Here is a 27356-nt window from a genome sequence, read left to right on the forward strand (position 1 = left end):
GCCGGGAGTCCATTGCACCAAAGGAACCATGAATGAAGCAAAAAACAAAGACAATAATAAAAGGAAAAAATCATACATTGAAATCCAAATAATATGGAAAGAGAAGTATTTCCAACCCTCTCACCTCTCAGAATTGACTTGCCGACGTCCTATAATAATATCTCATATAATTTCCACAATATTAAGAGTCCATTTTAGTAGTGATTTTAGAAAACGTTTTTAATATTTTTAACACTTACAGTTTTTTTATATTTGGAGTGTTATAAGGACTAGAAACGTTTCTTAAAATCACTACCAAACACACTCTAAATTATTAACTTTTAAACCAAATTCCAAAAGAAAAAAAAATTAAATAAAAAAATTGAAATGAAAAAAAAAATTGTAGTTTATTTTGTTTATTGTACTTAAAAGGAATTACTATTCCCACATTCGGAATATTAGAATGATCAAACTCATTACGTCAAACTCTTTTTCGTCGTTGCCTTAATCTATAAGAAAAATCTCAGAGAGGCAATGACTCGACTCGAACCCATAACCTCCGACTAAACTAAAACTTGACACCATGTTGAAACTATCAATTTTCTTAACATACGTGACAATTATATTTTTAAGTTTCTGAATGTACTAATTGTGATTCAATGTGAAAATAAATTTTACTTATTTGTATGAGAATTAAGCCAAGTCACTATAAGAAAATGGAAAAAAAGAAACCAACCCAATTGAGCTCCTTGAATGTTATAACCTACCAACCTATCAACAACTAGGCATCGACACCGTAAAAATAGAACAAAATTTAAACACCACCTAAATTTTCTCTCAATCTCACCAAATCCGTCCCTAATGAAACTCCCTATCACCCTATTAAAACCATATAGTAACTTGCTTCCAACTGTTACAAAACCCTTAATGCACATTTAAAAGGACGGCTTTTACAAACAAAATGCCAACCATTTCTTCTTAACCCTTGCCGACAATCCATGCCACAAACCCCACTTCAAATTTCTCTTTTAGGGTTCTTCCCAAAACATATATATCTGTCTCTCTTTGAATAGACCCTTCAAACCCTAGAGAAAAAAGAAGCTGTGAAGAGGAAGAGCTAAGAAGAGACAGACAATCATGGAGGTTAAGGTCCAAACTGATGAAGAAGTTCAGAGAGTGATAGAGCAGCAACTACAGCCCCTTTTGGAGCATTCACCCATACCTGAAAAACTAATGAAAACACCATTGCAGAGGTTCATTAGGAAGACTTTTAAGGGGACAGCCCATTTGTCTAATCTTCTTCCCACTGGTACAGTGCTAGGGTTCCAAATGTTTTCACCTATTCTCACAAACAAAGGCCATTGTCTCACCTCTGCCACCCACTCCCTCACATTAGGCCTGCTAGCTGCATGCTGCGCCTCGTGCTTTATCCTATCTTTCACAGACAGTTTCCGCGATGCAAAGGGCAAGGTTCGATACGGACTGGCCACTTCTCGCGGTTTGTGGGTGATTGATGGTTCAGTCACCCTTGCACCGGATGTTGCAGCTGGTTATCGGCTTAAGTTCATCGATTTCGTCCATGCCTTCATGTCGATTGTAGTTTTCGCGGCGGTTGCATTGTTTGATCAGAACATTGTGAAATGCTTCTGCCCAATGCCATCTGAGGAAACCAAGAAGCTCCTAGTGGCAGTGCCTCTCTGGACTGGTGTGGTATGTTGTCTGTTCTTTGTTGTATTCCCAAGCAAACGCCATGGAATTGGCTTCCCTCTTTCTCGTGGTTAGGTCTAGTTCTTCTGTACATGTATACTTCATTCGTTTATAATAGTACTTCAAAAGATTCATTCATCTTGGAAAATCTTTTTTGGATTTTGATGGTATATGAAGAAGACTACGAGACTTCATTGGCTCCATTTGAATGGAAATGGATGCTAATGTGTCATTCAATTCTAGATGAAAGTTGGAACTTTTGACTTCTTGAAATAAGATTTTATTTAAAATCATAACCAAATATACTACAACATTTTAAATCTATTAAGACTTTGAATAGAAAAATGTAGGAAGCCAAATTTGACTCCATTAGTTGTGTCCATTGTTTTGTAACATTATTGTGGTCGTTGTTATTCCACGAGATATGCATTCAAGTCTTGGTAAATAACCTTGAAGAATAGAATAGAAAACTATTTTAAAAAAACAGTTGTCAATCAGAATCTTAATTTTTTCAAAATACATGATCTATGAGTTTTGGTTTTAGATAAATTTTGGTTTTCGGACGCTAGATCTTTATGTTTTTAATTGATAAATAAGAAAATAGAAAGGAAAAGCAAAAGAAAAGAAAAAGTAAAATGAAAATAAAGTCAATAAGTGATTTTAATATGCTGTGTCAAAGTCATTTGATGTATTTTATCTTTTCGAATTTAGAAATACGTAAATTTTTTATTAATTTTAATTGTATTTGGTTTTTTTTTTTTTCATATTTTTCGTGTATAATCAAATATAAAAAAAATTATTTTTTTTTCCCTTTCTTAGTACTGTATGAGACCAAACATAGCCTTAAGAAATTGATGAATTAAAATTACTTATTTCATTAACAAATTAATAAAGAAATTGGATTGGGAAGCAGTACAAAAGATCATAACTTCCAACTGGGGATGAAGAATTTGTTTGTAGCCTTAATCTTCTGTTTCCCATTGATCATGTACAATTATACAAAGGAATACAAACATTGAACCAGCCCAACTTCAGCTCCAACCCACTAGCCTTTTATTATTGGGTTTTAGATTGGGCCCCAACCTAGGACCAGCCCACCCTAACCAACCTGCAGCACTCCATTAAAGAGAGACCATACTTGCAGATTGATTCTCTTTTACCATTGATGCTGACTCTCCAATAAAATTAGGGGCATGCTACAATTTTTCATGCAATCTTAAAAAGGTCTTTTTAATAAATATCTATAAATTTAGTGTGAGAAACAAAATTTTTCAAAAAAGATAAAGAAAACCTATGTGCTAGGCCCATCAAGTTGAAGCTCACTAGAGAAGTACCTTTTGAAAAGTCATTGGTTTTTATCTTTAAATTGTTTATTTTATTTTATTATATTTTCCCCCTTTATTTTGTTATTATTTTTAAAAAAATTATAATTGTGTTTGAATATGAGGTTATATTGATCGGACAAAATGAATTCCATTATTTCACATCCACCATGCAAATTTTACTTCAAGCAAGTCTTCGTCAAGGGGCCCCAACCAACAAAAGAAAAATAATAATAAATAAATAAATAAATAAAAAAAGACCCATATATCATATGAGCATTTGGGCTAATGCTGTCTTATTTGAAGGTAGTTGACAAACTACAACATGTCAGCTATGGTGTGTGGGAAATTACATTTAGCTCTCTTGCTTCAACCTCAACCCCTTCACATTGAACAAAAAAATAGATGTCACATTCCCAATTTCCAAAGGGCCCAATTGACCTTTTGATGTTTTCCTTCAATCATGGCTATTAAAGAAATTTTTTTGAATGGAATTCTTCTATACTTCACTCATGAGATTCTAGGGTAAAAGGCCAATGTAGGCATGTCATGAAATAATAAGTGAAGTTGTGGAGATCTTCATGGTCTTTTGATTTTATGAATTATATAATATATGGTCGAAGTTATCAACTATCCACATTTATTTTTCTTCCTTTTAATAGTAATAAATAAATAAGCATATCGGGGCACTACCAAAAATATCGTTACATCCATTTAGTTTTATTTGCTGCATTGAAAAATATCGAGGGTTACAGTTATGTTATTTGATATTTACTATGTTATGAGTTTAAAATTGTTTTTCTGTCGATATGATGTTAGGTGGTGTTTGGTTTTTGTCTGAACTTTAATTTTATTTTTTATTATTTATTCATGTACGTGTTTGTTGGAGAATAAAAAAATATCGGTGAAATAAAGAGATGAAAAATGATATGTATGAAAGCAAAGTTGGTCCAATGAATGAAGAAATCCCAAAGAAATTAGGGGCTAATGTTAGGTGATTAGGAATAAAGTTGACCCATAAGAATTTGGGGTGAGAGAAGAATTCAATCCCAAACTAAACCAAACATGCAACATGACTCTTAGTCAAGAATTAATATCATATATAACCTATCCTTTTAATGCATCAAAAACTCTTCAGAAAAAAATAAAATAGAATTAAAATGGGCCCCAGTACTGTTCACGCGCCATTTCAGCGCGTGAATTAGCTATTCAGGGATGGAGCTAAGGTGACACCCACGTGCTTTACTAGCGCGTGGAGAATTGCTTGGTCCTGTTCTTCGTACCGAATGAACACAACGCCCTAAAGAGGAGAGAACCCAAAATCAAGAGAGAGAGGAAATTCCCAATTTTGTAGAGAGAGAGAGAGACATGGGAAAATAAATTTTCCATTTCCTAAAGAGGGAGAGGAGGGGAGGGAATAGATTTTCCGAAAAAAAAAATTGTAGATAGAGAAAAAGAGGAGAGAGAAAGAGGAGGGAGAAACTCACCGCAGACAATCACACAAACCCTATTCGTGAATCAATCCGTGTTCAAAGCATCTGACAATACTAACCCTTTTTGAAAAAAAAAATTGATTTTGGCGAAATTCTTTTTCAACATTGAAAAAAGAAAAGAAAAAAAAAGAAAAAGAAAGTGTGAGAAAGAGAGAGAAAATGGGAGGAATTAGAGAGAGAAAGACTGTTCGTTCGTTTCTTCGTTGTTTAAACCCAAAATTCCAATCCCTTTTAATTTTATTTCTTCGCCTTTTTTTCCCACGAAACAAACACAAACCAATCTCTCATAATAACACTCATATTTTTTATTTATTCATTTATTTTATTGTCCTTATATTCTCCAAATCTCACCGCACATCTTTATCATAGATACATGGATGTCGAGAGAGAGAGAAAGAGAGAGAAAGTTGAGATGATTTTTTTAGAGAGAGAAAGTGTGAATTCTCGCATTTGTATTCATTCATTGCCCTTTCCGTCAAAACCAAAACATCAAGCAATAATTATCAGATCCAAGCCCTAATTCTAAAGAGAGAAACTGGGGATTTGTTCTTCTGCTCTTGAGGTTCTGATTTCTAGGGTTTGTGTTTCGAGAGAGAAAGTTGGATTCCGATTTAGGTTTGATTCATGGCTTTTGAGTTTGAAGGGGGAAAAGTGAGGTGAAGTTGGATTTTTGCTAGGGTTTTTTTGTGGGTCGTGTTGGATCATCGACAATGGAGGGTGGTGCGGAAGAGGAGAAGAAGAAGGCTCCAGAAGGAGAGAACAAGTCGAAGCGGAAGATGAAGACTGCTTCGCAGTTAGAGATTCTGGAGAAGACTTATGCTGGTAAGTAATTCGTGTTTTGTTGATTATTTTGAATGAGTATAGAGGAGATTTTGGTTTAATTTAATTTGAATTCGGGTTGAATTTGGTTTTGGTTCAGTGGAGACGTATCCATCGGAGACCTTGAGAGCAGAGCTTTCTGCGAAATTAGGTCTTTCTGATCGGCAATTACAGATGTGGTTCTGTCACCGGAGGTTGAAAGATAGGAAGACACCTCCGGTGAAGAGACCACGAAAGGATTCTCCTGTGAAGGTGACATCTTCTGCAGCCGGAACTCCGGTTCGGGAAGAAATGGAAGTGGGCAATGAGCATCCCTCAGGGTCGGGTTCGGGGTCAAGCCCATTTGGTCATGTATTGGAGTCACGAAGAGTTGTCCCTCGGCCTGGAACTGCTGTTGCAAGGATTGGAGCTGATATGCCGCCAATGAAGAGGTACTATGAGCCACCTCAGCCCATATCAGAGCTTCGCGCCATAGCATTTGTGGAGGCACAGTTAGGGGAGCCATTGAGGGAGGATGGGCCAATTCTCGGAATGGAGTTTGATCCCTTGCCACCGGACGCATTTGGCGCTCCCATTGGTAAATTTGATTTCTGTTTTTCTGTTTTTTTCTTCTTTTTTTTTCCTTTCTGGTTTTTCTGTTATTGAATTTACTAGCTCTGCATGAAGAATGAGGATGGCGTTAAATTGATAATGCTGGGTCGTAGGGTGAGTATAATGATTAATTCTCTCCTAGTTAGATCAAAATGCACTCTTCAATGCTTCCACTGTGGGATTTGGTGTCAAACAAGCAATAAAGCACTTATGAGGATGGGAGAGTAAGAAATGATTGAGAATATATGTTTAAAATGAAATTAACTGAAGGTTGATGGGATGGCTATAACAAGAAACTGGAATATCGCATGAACTGAGGACACTTTAATTTCATAGGATAAAGGAAACTGTGGTGGAATAATATATAACAATTAACTCTTGTCTAGGTGGTATTCTAATCTGCTGGAAAATTACTTGTTAGATTGATTATGTTGTTTAGTATGATTGAACTAGTCGTATGTTCAATACGCTATTTACATGAATAAGAGAGATTAAAAAACGGAACTCAATTTTGACATCCATATGATAATACTAGTGCCTAATGAAGGGGAGCGGTGTTCTAGGGAGGTTCGGGAGGGGTTTGGTGTAGGTGTTTGGATAGCTACAAGGAAGGAGTGAGGGCTTGTGAGTAGTAAAATCTCCTTCGAGGTAGGCAATGGACAAATGGTCAAATTTTGGAAGGACAAGCGGTGTGGGATTGATCCATTGTGGGACTCTTTTTCGTCTTTATTTTCCTTAGCGTGTTCTAAGGATGCATGGGTGGAGGATGTTTGAGATTTTTCTATCCCTGAGGAGGAGGATTGGAGCCTGTCTTTCTCTAGACCCCTTAATGATTGGGAAGTGGGGTGCGGAGGGTTTTCTTTCTTGATTGGATGGGATGATGGTGAACAGGGACGAGGAAGATAAGGTATGTTGGACAAAGACTAAGAATAGGAAGCTTACTGTGAAGTCGCTCTATATGGCTTTGGAACGGGGACTTCGATTTCTTTTTCTTGGAGCAATATATGGAAGGCGTGGGTGCATCCTAGAGTTAGCTTTTTCTCTTGGGAGGCGACTTGAGGAAAAACCTTAACTTTGGATCAAGTTCAGAAAATGGGTGGTATTTGGCGAATAGATGTTTTTTCTATCATGCTAAGGAAGAATCTATAAGCCATCTCCTTGTCCATTGTGTAAAGACAAGAGTCTTGTGGGAGTTGATGTTTGCCCTTTTTAGGGTGTCTTGGGTGTTACCTGTGTCAGTTAGAGAAACTCTTCTAGGGTGGCATGGGCCGTTTGAGGACAAGAAGCGTAGGAAGGTGTGGAAAGCCGGACCTTTATGTTTGTTTTGGATAGTGTGGAAGGTGAAAAATAGAATTGCCTTTGAGGAGGAAGAACTCTCTGTCCAAAGGCTAAAAAGTTTGTTTGTTTCTTATCTTTGGTCGGAAGCGAAGGGGTACTTAGATGATGTTCCTCTAACTCTTTTTAGCTTTCTAGATTGGTTGGGCCATTGGTGAGGGCAGGTTGGTTGTATTCCTTTTATTTTGTATCTTGGTGTTTTTGTGGTGGAGGCTGGTGGTAGCTGTATACCTTGGGCTGCTTTTTTGGCAGCCCTTTCTAATATATCTACCTTTTTATCTATAAAAAAAAAAAATACTAGAGCTTAATGAAGTGGTGTTCTTGTGAGGTAAGAGACTCTTGTGGGGTTGGCTTATGAAAGGTTATTAGAAAGCAATGGGATCTCTTCAATAGCAAAGTCTCGTTTTCTATGGGTAATGGGAGAAAGGTGAAATTTAGGAAGGACAAGTGATGTGATGAGGAACCTTTATGGATTACCTTTTCATCCTGTTTGCCTTAGAGTGGGGAAGGAGGACATTGGAATTTGCATTTAGTAAAGAATTTGAATGATTGAGAGTTTTATATTTTGGAGTGTTTTCTGTTGAGACTCCAAGGAAAGTCAATGAACAAGGAGGTGGAGGATCAAGTCGTATGGAAGGGCGATAGCAATGGTAGCTTTTCTGAGAGCTCTTTATTACGTTCTAAAGTTAGATTGTGTCATTCCTTTTCCATTAAGGATAATTTGGAACCTTTAGATTCCACCTAAGGTGAACTTTTTTGTTTGGGAGGTTTGATGGAGTAAAGTAGCTTCAAAGAAGAGGTTGGTCATTAATCAATAGGTTTGCTCTCCGTAGAGAGAAAGCAGAATCCATTGATCATATTCTTCTTCATTGTGGTATGACTAGGTTTCTATGACAATTGTTGTTCTTATTATTTGGTATTTCTTAGGTTATTTTTGTCTTTATTAGGGAAACTCTTTTAGGGTGGCATGACTCCATTGTGGAAGAAGGCGAAAGGAGACGTGGAGAGCTGATTCCTTGTGCAATTTTTTGACTATTTGAAAGGAAAGAAACTAAAGATCATTTGAAAATGAGGAACGTCAGATTAAAGACTTAAAAACATTTTCCTTGATAATCTCTATTTGTTGCTCAAGGTTTACATAGATGAAGGCCCTATGCCTTTATTGGATTTTGTAGATTAGTCGGGTTTCTATTGAGGGAGAGAGTAGTTTTTTTGCCTTCCCCTTTTTTTTGCTTTGTCTCTAGGCATCTGTTGTATCCATCCTGTGTACTCTTGTTCGCAAATTCTTTTGGCACTTTTAATATATCCTCATGTTTGCCTTAAAAAAAAAATTAAAGATCAAAGAGAATGGATCTAGGATTAAAAGAAAAAAAATGATTTCTTAGAACCTGTTTGCTTTCTTATTAAAAGTGTCTCACACCTTATAGATGATCTAGGTTAGATGAAAGATTAAAGTTTCTTATTCATTGATAAATGAACTGATAACGGTCTTTCAACTAACCTAGCCTCCTCTCCTCCTTGAGACCAACAAGGGGTAGTACAAGAATATTCACCCGTTGCACATCAACTATGTCTTTCAGCTTGATCTTCAGCCCTGACTCACCCTCCATGGACAAACCTTACGGAGGAACCCTTAGGTTTTTGGGGCATTGGACTACTCAAGCCAACATTCTTGCTTCTACTTTGTCCACACCCTTGCTCTCATGAGTGCTTCCCTCTAAGGTGGAATGTTCTCCTACCGATGCATTTTTACTTTTTACATCCCACAGCTTTGGTAGATCGCTTACCCTGCTCATCTTTGGCATATAAAAAAAACTGCAGGATTGTACCTAGATTTGATTTGGTTGCTTTCAAGAAAGAATCCCAATAAACATAGACATAACCTCAACATGTATGAGTGTGGATGGCAAAGGTTTGGGCTGTGAAATATGACTCTCACTGCCTTGCTTGATTGGTATGATATATCACATTATCAAACCATATGTTGGTAAAATGTAAGTCATAAATTTAAACTAATCTCTATCACTGGATGAGTTGTGTTTATATATATATATTTATGTATGTATGTATGTTTGTATGTATGTATATTCAATTAAAAAGAGGGTGAACACAATACACAAGAAGTATAAATGTGAGAAAACAAGAAGAAACAACCTACAACCTACAACCACAGCCTCAATCTAGTACTTAGAGCAGAACCACTTTACAAGGGGTCCTTTAGAGAATGGTTAGTGTGTTTGGAATATGATAGCTTTAGCTTAATTGTTTTAGCCTCCTGTATTAGGTGAACTTCACTTTGTGAAATCATGATTCTGCAGTTCCTACCTAGAACTTTTTAGGAGTCTTGATTCTTTAGTGACAAATGTTGTCTTATAAGACTCATTATGATGGATGTTCGTATTTTCTGTTGCTTTGATTTCTGTAAACAGAAAATTTTAATTTTTTTCTAGGTCAAATAGCTATATATTAGACCTGATTGATTGGTTTTCTTTTACTGAAGATTAAAAATTTCTTTGTCCCCCAAACCCTGCCCCATGGCTGAGCTTCAATTTTCTTCCTTGTCTTTGGCTGAAATTAAACAGTCCTTTTGAATTGTTGCATTGTTCTTTTGTGATTTCCTATTACTTAATCTGTGAAAAGTTCTGTGAAGTGGATGGGCCCTGATGGCTTTCTTATTATGTACATGGAGCAGCGACAGTTGGGCAGCAGAAGCAAGGTGTGCGGCCTTATGAGACCAAACTTTACGAGCGACCTGACGCTAAACCAATCAAGGTTAGTCTATATTCTTTGGCCTTGTTTTTAATTTTTCAATGCATTATTTATCACAATTTCCACATGTAATTGATGTATGCCTTCTCATCTACTTCTATATATGATTGCATCTTGCTTGTGCTTTGAAATTTTTTGGCATCACATACAGGTGCTCTAGGCTTTGAAGCTTTATAGTCAGTGATGAGGGATTTATGAATGAAAGTCTAGATATGCATGTACTATGACTTGACATCTACTTCCAAATTGATTTCCTATTTAATGAATAAGAATATATAATATAGTTGTGTATGTGTGCTATGAAGATGTTGGGCTACAGAGGAATATAAGATATTTGCACCCTGCAGTTTTGTAATATGCTTAGACATATTTATGATCTATGTAATATGACACTGGAATAGGTCTTAAACATATTTGGGTTGTGTGTTATGAAGACATCATGAGAAAATAATTGCAAAATGGGTGTAGGTGCTTGTAACAGTTATGGAGAAGCATACGTTTAGAGGATGTTTGATAAATCAACTTAATGACGTAATAACCTAATTTAAGTCATTAAATACATTAAATATGTTTAGTAAAATAACTTAATATTACAACTTAAAATAATACGGAAAAATAATTAATTTTTAAATACCAAATACATAATGTAAGAGTTAAGTAATAAGTTCTAAGTGAACAACTTAAGTATAATTTAACTTAAAGTTATTGTAAGTCATTAAGCATTAAGTATTGCATTTTTTCAAATGCCCATTTATTGGAGATGGGGATAGAATTCGGTTCTGGGAAGACTTGTGGTGGGGGGATCAATCTCTGGGGGTCCGTTTTCCAAGACTACTTAGAGTAGTCATGGATAAAAACATTCCTATTTCTTCAATTCTCGGATCCACTCGCCCCTTCTCTTGGAACTTTAACTTCCGTCGTAACCTTTCCGATTCCGAGATAGAAGAAGTAGAAAGTCTCATGCAGTCTCTTGATCATATACATTTATCACCTTCGGTTCCAGATAAGAGATCTTGGTCTTTATCTTCTTCAGGACTTTTCACAGTCAAATCTTTCTTTCTTGCCTTATCCCAAATATCTGGTTTGCCTTCAGTTTTCCCTACCAAGTTAGTCTGGAATTCTCAAGTCCCTTTCAAAATCAAGTCCTTTGTTTGGTTGGTGGCGCACAAGAAGGTAAATACTAACGACATGTTACAGTTGAGAAGACCCTACAAAGCACTTAGTCCCGACATATGTATGTTGTGCATGGAGCAGGAAGAAACAGTAGACCATCTTTTTCTTCATTGCTCTCTGACAATGGGGTTGTGACACAGATTATTTCAGCTAACAAAGATAGATTGGGTCCCTCCTAGGAGCATATGTGACATGCTTTCTACCAATTTTAATGGTTTTGGATCTTCTAAGAGAGGGATTATATTATGGCAAGCTGCGTGCATTGCTTTATTATGGGTGGTATGGCGGGAAAGAAATGCAAGGATTTTTGAGGATAAATCAAGGAATTCAAAGAACCTTTGGGACATGATTCATTTCCTTGTTTCTCTTTGGGTTTCTTGTTCTAAGGTTTTTAAGGGGATTCCCCTTAATGTGATACACCTTGATTGGTTAGCGGCGTGCAACTCCATTGGGTTGGCCTAACTTATAGAAGTTGTTTGTATCTACTTTGTATTTTCTCGTATTTGTTTCATTGTAGTTTTGTTTTCTTGGGTGGGAGGATTCCTCATCCTTCTCTTGTATTTTCCCTTATATTAATATATGCCTTTGTCGTTTCCTATCAAAAAAAAAAAAAAATTTATTGTATATGACATAGAAGAAAATGGTGAAAGAAGGGAGCCAATTCTGTAATTTATTATCAAAGAAGGGAGTCTTGATTCTATAGAAGAAAAGCCATTCTGAATTGTGGACTTTGTGTTGGAAGTGTAAGGGAATTTAATTCTTTGGGTTTCTGTAAAATTATATAACATTTAATGAAAATTTGTCAAGTGTGTTTGAAGCATATACCATGTAAGAAGGGCCATAACATGGGTGGGTTTTGCCTAACCTGACCCTAAAAAAATGTGAGCTTGGTTGAGAAATCTCCTCACAACCTAAGGTTAAGTTGGGCTTTAGATTGAAGCTTCACTAACTCGAGCTCAACTCAAAACCCGACTTGCACATATATTGTCATTTTACATATATTTTAGTTAGCACGATCATTGTTTTAGATGTCAAACATTATATATTTTTTTGAAGTATGATAAACAAATTTGAAGTTGTGATAAATTTCATACAATATTTAATATTTTTATTAATTGTAGGTCTATGTCATCATAACTTTTACTGCATAGATAATATGAATCAAAAGAATAACAGAGATGAAATATTATATGAGTGAAAAATGGATCAACATTTATAGTAATTATAAACATATAGGAAAGCTTAATTCATATTTATATCAATTTTTTGTTACATTAAATCATGATTTTCATATATATTGCAAGTGGATATGTTTATAATGTATTTTAATTTATATTTATAGACTCATTTTCAGTCATTCTTATTCAATTGACTATGTAATTGATGTTATAATGAGCATAATTACTTGTCCAATTCATGCAACTTAAATAACCTGCCTGATCCAGACTTGTAGAACTTGGTCTGAAAATTTCTAACCTGATGTGAGCTTGGGTTGGCTTTTAAAGTGACTAACCTGCCCAAGTTGTGCATTCTTGATTCTTTATGCACTGATTAAATGGAATATAATGCATTCTCCATTCACTTCAGTAACAATTTATGAGAAACATTATCAGTTTCATATGATAAGGAGGTTATCCTCATACATGTTTTAGGACAATAGTATGTGGTGAATCAAAAGAAAAAAACAATTTCCAGGGTTTTTTGGTTCCAAATGAATACATGATTTCTATTTGGCATTTCTTTTTGGGACAATTGTCCTTTAGGCTTCCACTAACATTCATGAAATATTCATGGACAAAAATACCCTTTGACTAGTTTGATAACATGGTTACATTAAAAAGAAAAATTGCATTAAATATGTTTAAAAAAGGACAAATATTCTATTAGAATATATATATATATCCCCTTTTTTTCTTCTTTTTTCTTTTTCTTTTCTTTCATATTGGTATTTTCTTCGGTGATTGAACTAATTAGTTAAGAATATAAAATAGCTCACAGAATAATTATTAGAGAAAAAAACAGACCCACTTCTTGAATATTCTATTTTTTTTAAAAAAAAAAATAGAACAAAAGTTCTCTTGTTGTCAATGTCTGTCTCTCTCTTCTCCTATAATCCCAAAGAAAAGAAACTGAAAAAAAAAAAATCAAAAAACCAAAAAAAAAAAAAAAAAAATCTTGAGTTACTGGCTTTCCTTTCGAGCAGACTAAGAAGAAGAAGGTAGCAGCTACGACTTCTTCCTTTTGGGCATACTTGCCAAGTCCAATTGCAACGGATTCTCTGCGCCTGCTCACGCTTTGCTGACCTGAATATTCTATTAGAATATATATATCCCTTCTTTTTCTTCTTCTTGTCTTCTTCTTTTCTTTCATATTGGTATTTTCTTCGGTGATTGAACCAATTGGTTAAGAATATAAAATAACTCACTGAATAATTATTAGAGAAAAAACAGACCCACTTCTTGAATATTCTAATTTTTAATAAAAAAAATTAGAACAAAAGTTCTCTTGTTGTCGATGTCGATGTCTTTGTCTTTGTCTCCGTCTCTCTCTCTTCTCCTATAATCCCAAAGAAAAAAAAAATCAAAAAACCAAAAATGAAAAACCAGTTTTTTGAAAACAACTCAATTCCTTGCACTATCAGTTGCAAGGTTGAGTTTGGAAAACATTAATTTCATCCGTTAACAATAAATTAGAAGGGGAAGCTTATTAATGGTAATTTTTAGGGTTATGGTTGACTAGAAGGAATTTGGGAATTGTAGGTTTCTTTCTTATGTGTTATTTTATTTTTCGATATGTTTCTCTTTAAAAGTCTATCTCCTTTCTTATGTTGCAATCCATTAAAGATATTTTGGGTATTATTGGACAAATATCCTTTACATGAATTATATATGAACTTTGAAGTTTTGCAACTAATTAGACATCTTCTATATCCTTTAGGCCATTATATGTTATTGGAAGCCCTAAAGGATAATTGCACCTTTTTTTTTATTTTTATAGGCAAATAGAAAATATATAAATAGAATAGTGCCTAACAAGATAGGCACCCCCAATGAAGACTGGTAGTGTACAAAAGGCTAAAAAAAGACAAAAACTACTGAACAAGATAGCCCACAAAATGACCTATCTATTCACAATTTTGGCCATCTAAAAATTTCAACATTGTGGCAATCTCCATCCTGATTTCATCCAGAGACCAGTCCAATAAGGATTGCAAAAGTCTTATTCAGTCTTTGATCTGGCGTCTCTTCCTCACAAAATATCCCTTGATTACGCTCTTTTCAAATGCACCAAAATGAACATAAGGGAACCATGAGCAAAACCTTCCTTTGCCTTTTCTCCGTCTCTTTGGCCTTCCACCCTGGGAGAAGGTTTTTCACTATGTCTACAAACACTCATTTCAATGCAAAGATTGCTAAAGTAAGTTTCCACAATTTTTAGTCATGTTATAGTGAATTAGAATATGACTTCTTGTTTCTTCACTGTCTTTGCAAAGGCTACATCTATTTACCATCATCCACCCTCTTCTCATGAGGACATCTATAGTTAGGATCTCCCCCAAAACTGCTTCCCCTGCAAAAAAAATAAAACGGTTCTTAAAGGGGCATGGGACCTCTAAATTTCTATCATGTTCCTGTTAGAAGGATACTTGAAGACAACTTTGGGTTATCAAGAAACTCAAATATTTTTTATCTATATGGGTAGTTTATAATATAGGAAGAGAAATGAAAGACCTTACAATGTGGAATTTAGCATAGAAAGTTTTAGGGGGTCTTAAGTGCTAGCTTCTTTTCTGCTCATTTTTTCTTACTTAAAGAAAAAATGCAGTCATGTAATCAGTTTATAAAAATTAACTTTACGTTTCTCTTACTGATTTATATTAAATATCATTTGGAAATTTTTTAGTTTAATCTTTTGATTCTGTTGGGTAATGTGGGTTTGAGTCAGCACGCAGTCACCTAGGTTATACCGGTCAACCCTTCCTATAGGCTTAGAAAATGAGACATGCGCTAGGTTACAACTGTTTCTTGAAATTTTCTCCCTTAATGAGAGAAATGTAATAGTGGATTTGGGAATGCTTTACCTGCAGGGTGCTGGAAGGGCTGTTCATGAATATCAATTTCTTCCGGAGCAGCCAAGTGTCAGAACTGACACATATGAAAGGGTTGGTTCTCACTACTATGGTTCACCTGCTGATGGTCCAAGTGCCAGGGCTTCATTGTCCACTGGACGCTCATTCATGCATGGGAATGAACAGGTAGCCTCTGGATATGGTTTTCAAGGGCAGATGCCAAACTTAAATCTTCTTTCCCAACAGGGTAGGCAGAACCATGGCTTGTCATCCACTTCGGGAGATTATGACACTGTTCCACGAAAGAATTCCCTTGGAAGCATTGGTATGGATGCTCATTTTGGTTCTCATCCAATTACTGCGCTGGACAATCCATTTATATCATCTGATCGGAGGGTTACCAATGATGAGGATGTTTTGCGGATGGAGAGGAAACGCAAGGTATCTTAATGCACTACAAATTATTCTGCATTTCCTAATGAAATATTGGGTTTTCATGTGCTTTTATTTGTCTTGCAGAGTGAAGAGGCAAGGATAGCAAAGGAAGTTGAAGCTCATGAAAAAAGAATTCGAAAAGAGCTTGAGAAACAAGATATTTTGAGGCGAAAGGTTTTTCATCTTATCATTCATAATCTCTTTTATGAAGCTTATCACTTTTAATCTAATATTATGATGTATTATCTCAAGAGAGAAGAACAAATGAGGAAAGAAATGGAGAGGCATGACCGTGAAAGGCGGAAGGAAGAAGAAAGGCTTTTGCGTGAAAAGCAGAGAGAAGAGGAGAGATACCAGAGGGAACAAAGGCGTGAACTTGAACGGAGGGAGAAGTTTTTGCAAAAGGAATCTATCAGAGTAAGTCTGGTGGTCCTTACTGGCATGTCTGTTTGTCCATATGTAGTCATGTCAGACAATTGATCATTATCTGATTGTACATGTACATTCAGGCTGAGAAAATGAGACAAAAAGAAGAACTCCGCAGGGAAAAGGAGGCTGCAAGGGTTAAAGCTGCTAATGACCGAGCTATTGCTCGAAGAATTGCTAAAGAATCAATGGAATTAATTGAGGATGAACGATTGGAACTCATGGAATTGGTGGCTTTAAGCAAGGGGTTGCCTTCAATACTGTCTCTTGACAGTGAAACTCTTCAAAATCTTGAGTCATTTAGGGGTAGGGTATTTATGTTTGACATACTTCCTGTCTTTATTTTCTAGTTTTATCCATCAAGTATACATGTGGTTTGAAAAAAAAAAAATTCTGATTGAATGGGACATAGTTACAAAACTTCATTTATGTCAAAAGAAAATCTATTTAATAGTAAGAATCTCTTCTTTATTATCTTTAGTTGCATTTACAGATGCTAAAATATTTAAATCTAAGAAAAACATATGAATCTTTTAGATTATTCCTAAGTCAATCATGTCTATCATTTAGAGCAAGGTACCTATGTTTTAACACCATATAGTTTTTGTTATCATATTTTTGTTTTGCAATATTTTCAACCATAAAATTTTAAGATAAGCTATTATTTTTTGGAAGGGGATCCACAAATTCAACTTATGTGTCATCTCATGTTGATCATATATATGAAACTGAAACAAAGTTCCATTGTTTTAACATAATAGTATATGATATTTTAAGATTGACAAATATATTTGTATTTATAAATATAGTGGTGCTGTGCATTGTATGGTGGACTTGTACATCTCACCTGCCTATTTGTTTTGGGTTGGACATCTTATCTTTGGAGCAAAAATCAGTAGGGAGAAGGGAGGTGAAACTTGTTGAGAAATGGGTTTTGTGGAGAGAAGTCAGTTTTTGTAAATTAACTGTTTTATCATCATATTTTATAAACTTATCCTCAATTAACTTAAGTTTGGTTCTGTAATAAGTTATTCTTTTGGCAGTTGTGAACCCAAACATAGTTTTATCACCAAATAGTAAATTTAAGTAATTTAGGAAGTGCTCAAGGTTTTGAATTGAATTATGGAGTTGATTTATTTTATTTTTTAAAAGAAAAAGGAAACATTGATTTTATGTTGGATGTGCTGCAAAATTTATTACAAAAATCAGTTTGAAGCATTGGTTAAAATTCTAGTAACATTTTTTGTAATTTGCTTGTTGAAAATTTTGTAAATATTTCATTATAGTTGGAAATATGTTTCCATACTTGAAAAATGTGAAAGTTCTGCAGATATTTTGCAACAGTTTGTCAAATTAAGTTTACATATTTACTGATCTTATTACATTTTTTTTTTTTTCATATTTCCTGGTGGTTGTTCTTTTGGTTGTTTTATCTTGTGGATTACTTTTGCAATTTCAGCAATTTCAGCAATTTCAGAAATTTCTTAGTCATCTTTCATACTATCATCTCATTCTAATAGTAATCATTTCAATTTTGTTTATAAGCCTGATTTTATGATTTTATTTCATCTTATAGCACCTAACAAACTTTGTTTTCAGATATGTTGACTGCATTCCCACCCAAGTCTGTGCAATTGAGAAGGCCTTTCACAATTCAACCCTGGACTGATTCTGAGGAGAATATAGGAAATCTTCTTATGGTGAGATTGGCTAAATCTTTTCTTAATGCATTCCTTATGTAAGTACTGAGGCAGGCATTTTACAGGAGAGTGGTATCTCCTAAATATCAAATGTCCATAAGTTTTCTCAAAGTGGTTCTGTTATGTTATGTTATGGTATATTTTACAATCATGGCTGACATAGTATATCACTTCTGCAGGCTAGGTTTTCTTTCATATGTATTTTTGAAGTCATAATATTTATATCTTGAAGAAAGCTGACTTTATCATTAATAAAAATTTCCCCAAGGATGAAAGTTCTTTCTGTCTACCTAAAAGTCATCATTGGAACATGTAAAATGAAGTTTCACTTATCAATACTCAATCTCAGTAATAGTTAAATCGTCACAATTGTGATTTGTAATGCAAATGTATTCATATAATCTTCTTTGAAAGTTTATCCATATTGGGTGTAAAGCATTTTGAATTTATTCATATGGTGATGTCTTTTGCTAGATAATGTAAATGAGAATATTATAAGTAACACTGCTGGCTAGTTGAATGTATATGCACAGTTTGCAGTTTTTTCCATCCTTTCTGGTATTGAATTGCAGTTTGAAATTTCAGGTTTGGAGATTTTTAATTACCTTTTCTGACGTTCTTGGGCTTTGGCCATTTACTATGGATGAGTTTGTTCAAGCTTTTCATGACTATGTAAGTCCCTTAGACCTTTGTGCTGAATTTTGCAAGGACTTGCTTCTTCTTTTTTTTTTTTTAATCTATTGATATTATTATAAATTTATTATTATGTATTTTTCATATTGCATTTCTGCTCCTGACCATTTCAGGATCCAAGGTTGTTGGGCGAGATACATGTTGCTCTCCTGAGATCCATCATTAAGGATATTGAAGATGTTGCCCGAACACCCTCCATTGGGCTGGGCGCAAATCAAAATAGTGCTGCTAATCCTGGGGGTGGGCATCCTCAGATTGTTGAAGGGGTAGGTTGTATTCCCTGGTTGTCATTGCTGCTGCTGCTATTTTGGTATTGTTTTTGGTCAGGACCCAGGTTGCTTGTTCTCATCCCTGCTTGTATTTGATGTTGGTATCCTGTATCAGGCATATGCTTGGGGCTTTGATATTCGCAGCTGGCAGCGACACTTAAACCCATTGACATGGCCTGAAATATTGCGGCAGTTTGCCTTATCTGCAGGGTTCGGGCCAAAGCTGAAGAAAAGGAATGTGGAAGAGACATATCTCCGAGATGACAATGAGGTAAGGACCATAAGGTTTTTTTCTCCATTCCTTAAAATCTTATTATGTTGTATTATCTTAATGTTATTTCGACCTGCTTGCTCCCTAGTGTTGTGCCTATTTGATTGGTTCGTTCAACAGTGTCTGATGGTTCTGATTCCTATTAAATTTAGTCTACGGAATGTCCTAATTATCTCTTTCAATTTAGTGGATGGTTTTGCAGCTTAAACATTTCTTCTGAGGTGTGATTTGCCTAAACGAATGCATTCTCTCTTGTTTGCTTCATGTCCATTTCTTCTTTATTACTCTTGTTCTTCAAGTATGCATTTCTCAACTCATTAAAATTTTCCTTGTTTCTGTAAAGATCCTATCGCCTTCTTTCTAGGATTGACCTAATCTCTAGGTTTTAAATGCTGTCCTGCATTACATTAATTCAAGTGGTGCATCGTTGTTCAGGTTATGTTGAGCTAGGCCAGCAAGCCTTGAGCACTCAGCGAATTGACCAAACATCAGTTCTTATCAATCTATAACTGAACTGAGTATATATAGAATGGAGGGAGCTACCTATGTTAGCATTGGTGGGGGTTGGGTCAGTTGTAAAATTTAATTGCCAGCCAAAAAATCCTTTTTGCACAAGTAACTTTTTTATTTTGTTTGTTGTTGATGGGCCACAGCATAAAGTTCAAATCAGATTTCTACATAAACATGTGTAATCTGTATAACATTAATTTCAATTTCAAAATTAAATTTGTCTGTGTACAAGTGCAATATCATTATACTGGTATTAGATAAAAATTAAACCTGCCGATTGAACTAGTGAAACATTAATTCAACAACACAGGTTTGATTGATTAAAGCAGTCAGATCAGTTAATCCATGACCAAACTGCCAAAACAGCTTTATGATTGGTCTGGATTCGCTGTATCCATATATTTAATGTGGTACACAGAATGGAATACAGAAATAGGCTCTCTGGTTGGTTTGGGTATTGACCAATAAGGATATTTATCAGTGTTGTCACATAAGCATCTCCTGTTCAAAATTTGTTAAGATTTGCAGTCTCTTGGTGCATTTGTGCCTTTTCTTTAGTGCCTTTTTGTCCAACATGAAGATAGACAGTCATGATTTCTGTCTGTGGTTGGTTCTATCTCCATGAATTGTTATTCTTCCGTTTGTTCATGTTTCAGAGTCTGACCACTAGCAGTCTATGTAAATAACATTGTCTGCAGATATGGTTTCGGTGATGCTGCATTAATGTGGTTTGGACATGGTTAGTCAAATGCAAAGTGTAGTATATATGTGCTGTTCACTTTCATGTTACAACTTTTTTTAATGTCGAGGATATATGAAGAACATTAAGAACTGTGTTTCTTTTTAGTTGCTATACTCTTTGGGAAACACTGTCGTTTTGCAGTAAAGCTCAGAGATCATTAGCAACTGACAAAATTTGCATGCCTTAGTTTTCTTATGTCAATTATCAGTTAGACAATAATGTGGCACACTCTTTTATCAACACATTGTATGATGCATTAAAACTAACATGCACCAAAACATTAGCAATATGTTTGCTCTGAAATTTTCTTTATAGTTTGTTTTACACTATCATTTTTGGGTGCAAGTGCAGGGAAATGATTGTGAAGATATTATTACTAATTTGCGCAGTGGAGCAGCAGCAGAAAATGCTGTTGCGATAATGCAAGAAAGGGGTTTCTCTAATCCACGTAGATCTAGGCATCGCTTGACTCCTGGGACGGTCAAATTTGCAGCATTTCATGTTCTTTCTCTTGAGGGAAGCAAGGGCCTAACAATATTAGAAGTTGCTGACAAGATCCAGGTATTGATAATTGTGTAACCTTTGCATCTAATGCAGCCTCTTAAACTCATTTGGTTTATATTTTATGTAAGAAATCTGGACTTCGGGACCTTACAACAAGCAAGACACCAGAGGCATCTATTGCTGCTGCCCTGTCAAGGGATGGAAAGCTTTTTGAAAGGACTGCACCATCAACATATTGTGTACGCCCGGCATATAGGAAGGACCCCGCTGATGCTGATGCAATACTTTCTGCAGCCAGGGAAAAAATCCAGATCTTTAAAAGTGGGTGTTCCGATGGAGAAGAGGCTGATGATGTAGAAAGAGATGAAGATTCCGAAAGTGATGTAGTTGAGGATCCTGAGGTTGATGATTTAGGTGCTGATCCAAATTTGAAGAAAGAGGCTCAAAATTCTTATGAAGCAGATGGATTTCAAAGCAAGTCTGTCTCAGAAAATGAAAAGGAGACTCTCTTTGCTGAGGCTATGGAAACAAAAGGTGGCCTTGAGAATGCTGGTGAGGGTTTGTCTTCAACACATTCTGAGGGTTTCAAGGAGGTAATAAGTACTGGTGCTTCTGCTGATCAATCCATCGATGTTGCTGGCATAAGCAATAAGCCAACTAATCCTGATCAAGAAGACACTGATATTGATGAAAGTAACTCTGGGGAACCATGGGTTCAAGGACTTATGGAAGGCGAGTATTCTGATCTGAGTGTTGAGGAGCGCCTTAATGCCCTTGTAGCTTTAATTGGTGTGGCAATTGAAGGAAACTCAATTCGCATTGTTCTCGAGGTTGCATCTTTTTTCCTCTTCTTGTTGATCTATAAAATAATTTAGTAAATTGCATTTCTTTTGGCTGTAATCTGAAACAAGAGGCTTTTCCAGGAACGTTTGGAAGCGGCAAATGCTCTGAAGAAGCAAATGTGGGCAGAGGCTCAACTTGATAAACGGCGCATGAAAGAAGAGTATGTCATGAAGATGCATTACCCGTCTTTTATGGGCAATAAGACTGAACAGAATGTTACAATGTCCACGACAGAGGGCAGGCAAAGTCCAATGGTAGCTGTTGATGAAAAAAATAATGAGCTGTCAATGAACCCTGTAGTCCATCCCGAACCTTTTAGTGATCCACAGAACGACCAAAGTTTTCTTAATAATTTGCCCCCTGAGAGGAACCTGCCAATGCAAGATTTCTCTGCTGGGCCAGAAAATATCCCACTTCAGCTACCTGGATATGCTGCAGAAAAGTCACGCTCACAGTTAAAATCTTATATTGGCCACAAGGCAGAAGAGATGTATGTATATAGGTCATTGCCTCTTGGTCAGGACCGTAGGCGAAATCGATATTGGCAGTTTATTACCTCTGCTTCTAGAAATGATCCTAACTCTGGCCGGATCTTCGTTGAGTTACGGAATGGTTGTTGGAGGCTTATTGACTCCGAGGAGGTAACATTTTCTCTAATAAACTTTTATATTGCTTAGCAGTCCATCTAGACAGTTTTTGTGTCTTGTGTTGCTAGGGTGTATGTGGGTAGTTATATGCACCTATTATTTTAACTTAAATATATGAATGGTTGTTGAAGGCTTATTGACACTGAGGTAACATCCTCTTTGGTAAACCTTATTATAGTTTAGATATCCATCTAGGTGCTCTTATTATACTGTATTGCTAGTGCTGATGCCACATGTGTGTATATGTATCATGTGTGTCTATTTTTCAATTTCAATTTGCTTGCACAGCAGCTACTTTATATATGTTCCTTTGCAATATTTTCTGATTAAGGTGGAAACAAGAAAATGAATGCCTTTCTGCCACCATTTTCCTCTCGCTTGGAGAGATTGGCAGAGTCAGTGGCCTCCCCTTGTGCTGCAACATCTTTTGGCACATATACCTATCTTCTCGATGCAGTTGTATATCTGATGCAGCTAGAAAAGCTATTTGATCTAGTGGTCCTTGAGAAATGTGTTATAGTTTCTAGGTTCTTATTTTTCTTGAAACTCTGGCTAGATCAGTATTTTAGGTTCAAATTCTTCTCGCATGATGTATTTGCACTTACAGTCTGGCCATGTTTGTTCTTTTCTTCATTTTATCCAATCTCTGTGCAGGGGTTTGATGCTCTTGTGGCATCTTTGGACGCAAGAGGGGTTAGGGAAGCCCATTTGCAATCAATGCTGCAAAGGATTGAAATATCCTTCAAGGAAACAGTTAGGAGGAACTTGCAGCTTTCAAGCATTGGAAGGCAAAGTGGAGGTGCTGTAAAAACAGAAGATTCTGAAATGGCTCGCCCCACTGGTTGCAGTGTTGATATAGATAGCCCTAGTAGCACTGTGTGTGTTTCAAATTCTGATGCAACGGAGCCCTCAGCATCGTTTTCAATTGAGCTTGGAAGGAATGATGCTGAGAAATTTGATGCATTGAATAGATATCAAGATTTTGAGAAGTGGATGTGGAAAGAATGCATTAATCCTTCAACACTATGTGCCCTGAAGTATGGGAAGAAAAGGTGCACACAACTTTTGGGAATTTGTGATCACTGCCATGATTTACACTTTTTTGAAGACAACCACTGTCCTTCTTGCCATAGGACCTATAGCCCTTTGGACAGCAACTATTCTGAACATGTGGCTCAATGTGAAGAAAAGCACAAAGTAGACCTTGAATGGGGCTTTTCATCGAGTTCAGACTCTTCTCCCCTGAGGATCAAATTACTCAAAGCCCATTTAGCTCTAATTGAGGTTGGTACTTTCAAATTTTTTGCTTAGATTAGATTTGCAGATAATATCATATTCTTATTATAAATTTTGTATTGCCTCCAGTATCAGTTAGTTATTATTCAGTGCCATTGTGTTTATGTTTTATTCTGGTAGGTCTCTGTTCTACCTGAAGCTCTTCAACCTGACTGGACAGACACCTACAGGAAGTCTTGGGGTATGAAGCTGCATGCCTCTTCATCAGCTGAAGACCTTATTCAGGTTTTTATTTTTCACCCTGCTCTTCCATACATGCATTGAAGTTCTATATGCATCTGATCACTTAATACCTTCAAATTTTTACTTCTTTCCTGCTCTTTCATTAAGAGATGGACTGTTTTATAACTTTGCTACACCTTTGTGCTAAGCTTGTAGAATGAAAATCTTTACATTTGGACAGCTTACTGGACCTTAGGGAAGACAATGTAGATAACGAACAAAATAAATTGTATAACCATAAGGAGCACTAGGTCTCCCCTCTCTCATTTCCTTTTGTTTTTGGTGCATTAGATCCATTTTGTTTTCCATAGCGTTTGAAAGTAATCTTTTTCTTGTATGTATAGAAAACTCTTCTTGGGATGGTAAGGAATGCCACTTTTGCCATGTCATTTTGGCAGTGATTTAATATTGACTGATGAATCAATTCTAGGGAATGCTATCTGGGCCTTATAAACTATAGGAAATAAAACAAGAATAGTCCCATTTGCAAGTGATGTCCCAAATTCTCCCTGCATTTTGGCCCCAAATAGCTGCATTAAGGCTCCATATTTGGTAAGAAAGTGATTCTATTATGAATATATCCTTGTCATGTTTGGTATTTACCTCTCTTTCCCGGCTAGCATTTTAGTGCTAATAATAGTATGACTATATTTTGTTTTGCTGGCATGATCTGTTATGCTGCATCACCCTCTCATGGGTGCATTAGTCAGTTAATTTTTTAGCTTATTCTATGCAAAATGAAGGCCAAATTCTATGAAGAAATTCCCGTGACACTTATTACCACCACCACCTCTTTTCCCATGCATCTGGTCACTTTCTAAGCCTTCTTTTCCTCTTTGAGTTGCCTGCCCATTGCTTTTTGTTTGATTGCATCTATTTCAGTCTCTTTCCTTATACTACTGTTTCTTCTCTCTACTAACTCAATGTCTGCTCATTATGGAAAGTTTCTTATGCTAGATTGTTTAGGCTTTTCCACCTTCACTGTTAACCATTTCTTGGAGAGCACATTAAGTTTTTATTTTATTCTTTTTCAGATTCTGACATTGTTGGAGAGTAACATAAGGAGGGACTACTTATCCTCAGACTTTGAGACCACCAATGAACTGTTGGGTTTGTCTAATGCATCAGGATGTGCTGTTGATGATTCTTTGGCAGCTGGATCAGTTCCTGTACTTCCATGGATACCACAAACAACAGCTGCTGTGGCAATAAGGCTCATTGAACTTGATGCATCCATTTCTTACATGCTTCATCAGAAGTTGGAATCTCACAAAGATAAAGGGGCTAATGACTTCATAGTGAGTATCATTTTCCTTCTCTATAAATTAAATGTGCCAATACTGAAAATAAAGAGAAATAGAAGGGGTGTGGCTACAGCAGGCAAATTTTTATTTTGAGCTCTCCCTCAAAACAATGGATATGCAGATTTTTTTATTTTTTACCTTTAGAAACTGATGCATTTTATGAAGGAATACTCTAAATATTCCAGCCATAGTTTTCAAAGGCAAGAGGTGGAGATGAAGCTTGTGATGTAGGTGTTTATGAATTCATTCAAAATTAACTGGAAAAGAGGAGAAAGATTCCAAGCATCTCTCTCTCTCCCCTCCTCCTTGGTACCAAACCTGGAACCTCCTACATCTCCTCCTGAACTTCTTGCCTTCTTGCCTTCTAGAGACAGGGCTCAAGGGCTTCATTTCCAAGCATCTCGTCACAAAAGATATCAAATGAACTCATCACCGAATTTATCTATACTGCTAACTATTTATCTGATTCATAAACCAGCCTAATGTTAATAGCTAATTTAGTGGTATGACCATAAGAATCTTTTACAATCAGGAACATCAGTGATGCATTTAGTCCATAAGGCAATATAAGTTAATGGAGAATTTTTGAAGTTAACATACATTTTAGGCTAGTGGCTTCCCTCAAATAACCATGGTTGCAATTCTTAATGTGAAAATCTGATTTAAAAAAAAATCTCTCAATGTGAAATGAAGTCCCAAAAGAGATGTTTTAGATATGTTGTCCATTCCAATTATCATATTAATTTTAATAAATAAATAAATTAGGTGCTTTAGGCCTTTTGTGTTGTTTGAGGGCAATTATTTTTTTTCCTTTTGTACCGATTATTGCAAATTTATAGCTGTAGCATGAGTGGTGAAACTTTTGATTACTGAGTGCCTCAATATTTGAGGTGTGAGTAAATATGATGGTTTGAGCCTGTGGAGTTCCTTGCAGTATACCAAACAGATCCATAGATGTAGGTTGTGGAATTATTTTTTGTTTCAATTTTTTCATTTTTAATAGAAAGGATGGCTATACAATTTAGCCTTTGGTTAAAAGCATTGGAGGGTCATTAGAACAAACAGGATAGTCTATCCAAAAGAAAAATAGAACAAACAGGGGTTGAGACATGCTTAAACTGCTAATTTATCAGCTATTTGATGCTTTTGTATTTGCTTTGACCTGAAGAGTTGTTAGGTTATACTAACCTGTATATATGTTTCCAAGATTGACAGTGGTGGTTTGAAGGAATAGTTCATGATTCAGTTCCTTGTTTTGCAGAGAGTTCCGGCTAAATTTTCTGTTATGAAGAACATGCAAGATGATGAATCTGCAGAAGCTCCGATTGAAGCTGTACATCTTCGAGATGAGAATTGGGTTGAAATGGGAAGCGGGCATACCAGCTCAGGCCGTGGGCGAGGGGGTCGACGAGGTCGTGGTCGCACTCGTGGGGGGAGATCTCAGAGAAGGGTCATTGGTTCCAGATCTGAATCGAGCAAAAGAAGTAGTGCAGCAAACAATGAAAAACTAGGGCTACTGGGATGGAAAGGCCGAACACGGGGACGAGGAGGGCGTAGGAGGGGTCGGCGCACTGTCAGAAGTAGGCAGAAACCTGTGAAACAGGTGGTTGAAGACATCCCTGAAGAGATCATATTCAAGCCACCCCCAAGAAACTTGGATAGGGAGTGGAATGTAGAAACCCCCACGAGGGAGCCAGTGGAGGAAGCTGAAAATGTTAGCAGTTCGGAAAGTTCAGAGGAGTATGACGATGATAACGGTCAGGGAACAGGTGATGAATGTGATGATTTAGGCGTAGATGAGTATTCGGGGCCTTTTAATGGCAAGTCAGAAGATGTAATAGAGGAGAGTGATGAGATAGGAGATGGTGATGAAGATGAAGAGGAGGAGGGAGAGGAGGAGGAAGATGATGAGGGAGACGTAGATGTGGGAGGATATATAATTGGGGATTCGGATGAAGAGAGAAACGGTTATGAAGATGGAGGGCATACTGGGGTAGGAGATGAAGGTGGAGGATATGCATCTTCAGATTACAGTGAGTAGTAAAAAAGATATGTTCACAATCACTTAGTGTAACAAATATTTGTTTTCAAGTTAAGAAGAGGGTTTTTCTTTTTCTTTTTTTTGCCCCACTTTCAAAAGGTGCGTCTGCCTCTCCGAGGGGAACCATGTGTATTTTATACGAGGGCTGCCTTTACTGTACTGGGAATTAATTCAAATGAATGGGTTCTTCAGATGA

At 36.2% G+C, this 27356-nt stretch overlaps 2 protein-coding genes across 7 annotated transcripts; both read left to right on the forward strand.

Annotated features, from left to right (window-relative positions):
• Positions 1 to 1116: 1116 nt before the first annotated feature.
• Positions 1117 to 1761, forward strand: LOC100245474 (protein DMP7). Its single transcript, XM_002275263.3, has one exon. It carries the CDS (start codon positions 1117 to 1119, stop codon positions 1759 to 1761), a length of 645 nt encoding a protein of 214 aa, XP_002275299.1.
• Positions 1762 to 4346: 2585 nt separating this feature from the next.
• Positions 4347 to 27356, forward strand: LOC100250601 (homeobox-DDT domain protein RLT2). Of its 6 annotated transcripts, none has more exons than XM_010658706.3 (19): positions 4347 to 5323; positions 5421 to 5897; positions 9936 to 10018; positions 15276 to 15443; positions 15504 to 15698; positions 15777 to 15866; positions 15945 to 16109; positions 16202 to 16424; positions 17718 to 17818; positions 18404 to 18490; positions 18625 to 18777; positions 18896 to 19051; positions 20655 to 20864; positions 20936 to 21637; positions 21731 to 22291; positions 22952 to 23581; positions 23714 to 23818; positions 24850 to 25113; positions 26381 to 27356. In XM_010658706.3, exons 1-19 carry the CDS (start codon positions 5212 to 5214, stop codon positions 27158 to 27160), a joined length of 5262 nt encoding a protein of 1753 aa, XP_010657008.1. In that variant the 5' UTR covers positions 4347 to 5211; the 3' UTR covers positions 27161 to 27356. The 6 variants fall into 6 exon arrangements, with proteins under 6 accessions (XP_010657008.1, XP_010657009.1, XP_059597297.1 ...); XM_010658707.3 differs by having other exon boundaries at positions 15276 to 15350; XM_059741314.1 differs by having other exon boundaries at positions 9939 to 10018.

Source organism: Vitis vinifera, chromosome 12 (assembly GCF_030704535.1).
Source record: "Vitis vinifera cultivar Pinot Noir 40024 chromosome 12, ASM3070453v1".
Classification (NCBI taxonomy): Eukaryota; Viridiplantae; Streptophyta; class Magnoliopsida; order Vitales; family Vitaceae; genus Vitis; species Vitis vinifera.

Excerpts from the sequence above, each read along its gene's own strand:
- LOC100245474 (XM_002275263.3), top strand. The coding sequence starts at position 1,117 with ATGGAGGTTAAGGTCCAAACTGATGAAGAAGTTCAGAGAGTGATAGAG.
- LOC100250601 (XM_010658705.3), top strand. The coding sequence starts at position 5,212 with ATGGAGGGTGGTGCGGAAGAGGAGAAGAAGAAGGCTCCAGAAGGAGAG. Across the intron at positions 5,324-5,420 it reads TCTGGAGAAGACTTATGCTG|TGGAGACGTATCCATCGGAG; the intron begins GTAAGTAATTCG and ends GTTTTGGTTCAG. Across the intron at positions 18,491-18,624 it reads TTCAAGCTTTTCATGACTAT|GATCCAAGGTTGTTGGGCGA; the intron begins GTAAGTCCCTTA and ends TGACCATTTCAG.